Source organism: Echinops telfairi, unplaced genomic scaffold (genome assembly GCF_000313985.2).
Source record: "Echinops telfairi isolate 266 unplaced genomic scaffold, ASM31398v2 ScPeMD7_12;HRSCAF=54, whole genome shotgun sequence".
In the NCBI taxonomy this organism is placed as follows: Eukaryota; Metazoa; Chordata; class Mammalia; order Afrosoricida; family Tenrecidae; genus Echinops; species Echinops telfairi.
In genome coordinates, this window is record NW_022103909.1 from 2,059,730 (window position 1) to 2,065,870 (window position 6,141).

At 57.1% G+C, this 6,141-nt stretch overlaps 1 protein-coding gene across 2 annotated transcripts in view; it reads left to right on the forward strand.

The window, feature by feature from the left end:
- Positions 1–6,141, forward strand: part of GALNT6 (polypeptide N-acetylgalactosaminyltransferase 6) — a 43,062-nt gene that overhangs the window by 29,596 nt on the left and 7,325 nt on the right. For both annotated transcript variants that reach the window (XM_045287313.1, XM_045287314.1), the window contains exons 4-6: positions 737–886; positions 1,928–2,162; positions 5,503–5,620. In XM_045287313.1, the coding sequence (XP_045143248.1) occupies positions 737–886; positions 1,928–2,162; positions 5,503–5,620 (503 nt within the window). The remainder of the gene's footprint in view (positions 1–736; positions 887–1,927; positions 2,163–5,502; positions 5,621–6,141) is intronic.

Consider the following 6,141-nt stretch of genomic DNA (forward strand, 5'->3'; position numbering starts at 1 on the left):
GTTTGAGGTCCAGAGGGCAGCTTTTCTCCAAGGACAAGCACTCGGAGGGCTTAAGAAAGGAGGAGGAGGAGAGGGACAGGGACAGTGTGAAAGGGGGTGTGATGACGGTGTGGGGACTGTGGTCATGACATGAACAAGATGAATGAGTTGTTGCATGGAAAACTGACCTGATTTGTAAACCTTCACCCAATTCAATGGTTTAAAAAAAAAACATAAAAGGATTCAAATAAGGCTTCTTGCCGCCGACCCAGCAAGCAAGAAACCCAGGTGTGCGTGGGCTCTCGATGCCAAGCTGCCTCAGTTGTCTGGGAGACTCCTGGGGACCCTGGGGACAGGATGTGGCTGCCACCCGCTCCAGGCATGGAACCCAGAGTCCCGCCTTTGGAACATGGTGGCTGAGAGGGTGGGGAGCCAGGAGAGGCTCCTGCAGCCTGGGGCAGACAGTTGTGTTACATTTGAGGACAAAGAAGCATAGCTCGGAGGTCCTGGCATGGCATTAGGTGAGCAGCCCAGGATCTGGCACGGCACAGCCTCTGTCCTGGCAGGGTGGACTTGGGATGGCAGAGCCAGGGTGTCCCATTCCTCTCCCCAGTTTTCACCTTCAGCCCCTTTGCCGCCTCCGTCTTTGGTGGAATCGCTCAGTGCAGTGGGTGCTGGCGTCCCCAGAGCACCTGGGCGTGGTGCCCACGGGGGTTAGGTTGGCAGCACAGGGGAGAGCTGGCTGTGTGTCTTACAGAGTACTTAAAGAAGCCGCTGGACCAGTACGTGCAGCACCTGCAGATCGTGAGGGTGGTGCGGCAGCAAGAGCGGAAGGGGTTAATCACTGCCCGGCTCCTGGGGGCCAGCGTGGCCCAGGCTGAGGTGCTGACTTTCCTGGATGCCCACTGTGAGTACCGGCTGGGCCTGGCTGCCAAGAGGCCTGAGGGAGGCAAGTGTGGGGGCCAGCCTGGGGCCTCCCGTCTTGACCTCAGCTTCCTCCCTGGTGCAGTAGAAAGAAACTGGGCCACAGGTGGCACCCCCCAAATCCCTTTCTTGTTCTGCAGGAGGATGGGAGGTGGACCTCGGGACTGCCCCACCCCCAAGCCTTTCCCACCCCGTTTTCCTTCCCAGCTCTGAAGGCACAAACAGCACTCAAACATTTGGTGACCCAAAAATTTCGGGGAGCAGGTGCTCGGCTGTGCACCCCCTCCCTTGTCCGTCGCTCTTGTGTTGTGTTCTGAGCTCAGCCCTCAGCGAGGCCTGCCGCCACCTGTGTGGATGGACACCTTCCTGTGGGGCCATACAGTGCCAGCAAGGCCTCCCACCCCGCCTCCTACCTGACCATCTCCCACCACTCTCAGGGGGTCAGGGGGACACACGCCCTCGGAGGCCGCCCCCCACCCCCTCTGGCAGGCACTCAGTGCAGGAGCCAGAGGACCCGGGCTTGCCTTTGTCTGTCTCTGTCACCAACTGAGCCTCAGTTTCCTCCTTTGTCTGGTCTGACGTACCAAACAAGTCTTAGTCTGCGAGCCAGGTGGGGTAGTATACGCAGAAATCCACTGAACATCTCAGAGCCAGACAAAGCAGAGGGAAGGTTACTCTACAACTGGAGCAAGAGGGAGGGCCCCCCCTCTTCTGAAAGACTCACGTGGAGGCTGAGAGCTGGTTCAGGGAGGAGGTGAGGTCCTCAGGGCCTCCATCTTCCTCCCCAGCGGGGCCCCATGTCCCCGCCATTGGATGGGCCAGGTTCTCAGACCCCCAACCTCTCCTCCAAACCAGCCTCCACCTGGGTGAGGGCCGGGGTTCATGGGAGTGCCCTCTATAGCCAGGGGCCTTGACTGTGTGTCTCCGGCTATAACCAGGGAGTGGGTGGAGGGTCCTCTTGCTCTGGGTCTCCCCCTGGGCAGGACCCTGACCTCGGCCTCCCGCCTTCTGGTCCGGCCCGCAGGTGAGTGCTTCCATGGCTGGCTGGAGCCCCTCCTGGCTCGCATCGCCGAGGACCAGACGGCCGTGGTGAGCCCAGACATCGTCACCATCGACCTGAACACTTTCGAGTTTGCCAAGCCGACCCTGAGGGGCAGGGTTCATAGCCGGGGCAACTTTGACTGGAGCCTGACCTTCGGCTGGGAAGCCCTCCCTCCCCACGAGACGCAGAGGCGCAAGGATGAGACCTACCCCATCAAGTAAGGACCACAGCCTGGTGAGCCCCTGACCCGGCCCGGGGTCAGCCACCTAGCCGTCTCACACGAGCGTTTATTAGGTGCTTGGTTACCTGTTGAGCTGCAGTCCGAAAGGCTACGGTTTGAAACCACCAGCCGCCGCTCGGGAGAACGATGAGGCTTTCTATCCCTAGAAAGAGTGGCAGTCTCAGAGACCCAGTTCCACCCTGTCCTGGAGGGGCCCCATGAATCAGAACAGACTCGAGGGCAGTTTGGGTTTTGCCAAGCACTTGTCCTATTTTACTTCACCATCACCCTCTCTTTCACAAATGGGTTAGTCAGGGTTAACTAGAGAAACGAAGTCATGTGTGTAAGTGAGAGCTGGATATCAAAGAGTAGTTGTATGTTCAGAAAACATCCCAGCCTAGTCCAGACCAAGTCCGTCCGTCTGATATTAGCCCATATGTCTGAACGCAGTCCATAAATTCCTCTTTAGACTCAAGCAGTACATGTAATGATGCCGAATGCAGGGAGATCACAGGCCAGTGGGTAGAAGGTCTTGTGGATCCAGTGGGGGTGGAAGCATCTCAGCGCTGATGCGGGTCTCCACGCATCTCCTCCAGCTCTCTGAGGGTCTCCACAGCAGGAAAGGGAAGGCAGAGAGAGTGGGCCTGGCCTCCAGTGAGCTATTTGCCGCCGTCGCACCTCCAAATGAGGCCATCAAGCTTAGACCTGATTGACAGGCTAGACTCCACCCCTCCACTCAAGTTGACGCAAAGGAGAGCACCGAGGTTCCCTGGAATAAGCCCTTGGCCTGAGAGCATTCAGCTAGCGAATGATGCAGCGAGGCTCCCCGCTCTGGCCTGCTTGGCCCAACACCCACATTCTCCCTGGGGCACTGCCTGCCTCACCCCAAAACTGTGCTCTTCTCCCATGGGCCCCGGCTAATGGCTTTAAGTGCTTGATCCATGCCTCTCCACAGGGAAGAGCCTGCCTGATGCCCGCAGAGTGGCTGAGAGAGGGCAGGTGGAGGCCACTGCTGGCGTCGATGGAATTTGAGGGGTGCCCCGTGTACCCAGGTCTTTGAAAAGACAACAACCCCCCCCAAAAAAAAAGAAGCCCAGAGTCGCCGTCACCAAGTCCATTTGGACGCATAGTGACCCGAGAGAATAGGGCCAACCTTGCCTCCTGTGTGTTCCCAAGACCGTTAACTCTTTCCAAGGCCGTCTGTCTTTCTTCCATGGAGCAGCTGGTGGTTTCGAACTGCTGATTTTGCAGCTAGCAGTCCAACCCCATAACCACTATGCACCAGGGCTCCCTTGCAAAGACCAAACATGTTAAAGTGGAGCAGACAAGTCCTCTGCAGTTTGCACTTGGCTGCAGGCGCTGGGGACTTATGTGAAGGATGGGCTCCTCGTAGATGTTTGAGGTTGTGCAGGCCCCTGGCAGTCTGCTTTGTTTTGTTTTTCACATTTGAAAACGATCTACTGTAACCCATTCTCAGAGCCTTAGAAAGACAGGCCAAGCTTGGCCGTCGTTCTTGGTCTCGGGTCCATCCAGTGGATATGGTTGGCGTCATCAAATCAACCCCCCTGTGCGGTGGCCCCTCGTGGGCAGAGTCGACCCGGGCTCCGTGGGCTTTTCCAAGCTGTGACCTTTTGGAAACAGATCGCCACACCTGTCTTCCAAGGCACCTCCGGCTGGGTTTGAACAGCCAGCCTTTTGGCCAGTAGTCAACACCTCACAGTGTGTGCCACGCAGGGACTCCCGGAGTGAGCCTGAGTGTTTACCACTCTGAATAGCCCACGGAAGCCCTTCTCCCTCACACATACACCTGCCCGGCCCGGCCCTTGCCAGCAGGCCTGCTGGCAGTAGTAGTAGAGACCACAAGTTTAGTTTAACAGTTGTTGCTGCCAGACTGAGTCGGGGAGTGACTTTTCAAATATTGGTTCTGGATGATGAGCCATTGTTGTCCTCTACTGGCCGGAACGTCCAGACAGCTGGCCTACGTGTCAGGAGGGGAGAGGAGGCTGGGGATAAGTGGTTGGTGACAAGAGGGGAGGTTTAAAAGGTGAAGGGACTGGGGCTCCTCACCCGTCCCATACCCAGAATCCTAGGAGACGCTGCCCAGAGTCTCAGCAGAGAGGACACAGGTGGGGGCCACAGGCGGGCTCCCATGGGCCCTGAAGAGCCAGCTGCTCTCTCCATCAGGAGGAGGGCGAGCAGAGCAGTGGCAGGGGAGAGGAGAGACACTGGAACCCTTGTCCCATTGCTTGTCTCCTAGATGCCTTTTGTGTGCTGTGTGCAACAGCAAAACCCCCAACCTACACTAGCCACACAGCAGCCTCGGGGACAGGGCGCCTGGCCCCTGCCCGTCACTCACATCCCCAGCTGAATGACAAAGGATATGTGGCAGGAGTTGGCTCCCTGGTCTGGATCCCCTGGGAGCTGACCATGACACTTTTGTGCCCAAGGCACTTTTCCCAGAACCCCACCAGGGCACCTGCTAGCAGTGTTCCTCACCCACACCTCCATAGCTAAGCGGATGCTGCAAGGAGAGGTCGGAGGACCCAGGGATCCCAGGAAGTAGGCCAGGAAATACCAGGGTGTTTGCCAGAGGGTGCCTGCTGGTTGTTGTGAGGTGCTGCCCCCCAGGTGGGGCTCATCCTCGGGGCCAATTTGTCAGTGACAGTCTGATTCTGCAAAAATTACAGCAAGAAAACCCCAAGGAGCAGTAACATTCTGCAACCGTTGCATCCGAATCGGCTCAATAAGAATGGTTTTTTTTAAAAAAAAACAAAAACATGTTCTCAGGAGGACCAGGGACCCTAAATCAGGATAGCTCCAGTCCAGCTTGTTCATGCACTCATGACTCGAATCCTGCCTAGGTCCCCAAAACACTTCCAAGCAGCTGCTAAGAACTGGGTGTTGCCAAGCTCCGGGCACTTTGCTGCTACAAAGCAGACAAGCAGGAGCACGGCCCATCAGCAGAGGCGCTCTGTCCGGCCTTTCTCAGCCCTGCATGTCCAGCATGTAGCCCAGGCCCTAGCCGATGGGGCCGAATGAAGACACGGGTGGCTGACCAAAGGGGGGAGTGGGTGCCTTGTAGAGGACAGTGCAATCGCCTCTGTTCGTGGCCTGGCCTTCGGAAGGGGAGAGGCCCCAGGATAGCCCAGGGTGTGCAGAGATGTTTGAATGAACGAATGAAGGGCTGGAGGAGAAAGGATGCACATCCCCAGGAAAGAGGAGGAGAGGACGTGGACGGGGAGGCCGTGCCGGCCAGTACACCGCACCAGTGGATGTCCTGGCCAAGCTCCCACTCCTCTGGCCCCAGAAACACTCATGCCTTTCCCTCTCTCTCCAGATCCCCGACGTTTGCCGGCGGCCTCTTCTCCATCTCCAAGGCCTACTTTGAGCACCTCGGTACCTATGATAATCAGATGGAGATCTGGGGAGGGGAGAACGTGGAAATGTCCTTCAGGGTGAGAGTGCAGAGGGCTTGGGGGTAGAGGGGCGGGACCACCATGCCCCAAGGGACACCTGAGAGCCAGTTTCTGGCGCAACAGCAGCAGCAGCAGCACTGGGGTGCCTCAGCTGGAACTGAGCTAAAAGGGTGCCTGTTTCTCATCATGGCTCCGCCTTTCCTCTGGTCCCCTCCCTGCCCGTGGCAGTGGGTCCTTGGGAATCAGGCTGGACAGCTGGACAGATTACTGGGCTCAAAGCAACAAAAACCCAACTATCTGCCGTGGAATTGATTCGGATCATAGCAACTTTATAGGACAGGGTAGAACTGCCCCCTGTGTTTTTCCAAGACTGTAACTCTTTTTTTTTTAAGTCATTTTATTGGGGGCTCTTACAGCTCTCATCACAATCCATACATCCATTCATCGTGTCAAGCACTTTTGTACAAATGTTGCCATCATCATTCTAAAAACATTTTCTTTCTACTTGAGCCCTTGGTATCAGCTCATTCCCACCCCCCACCCCACCCCACCCTCCCTCC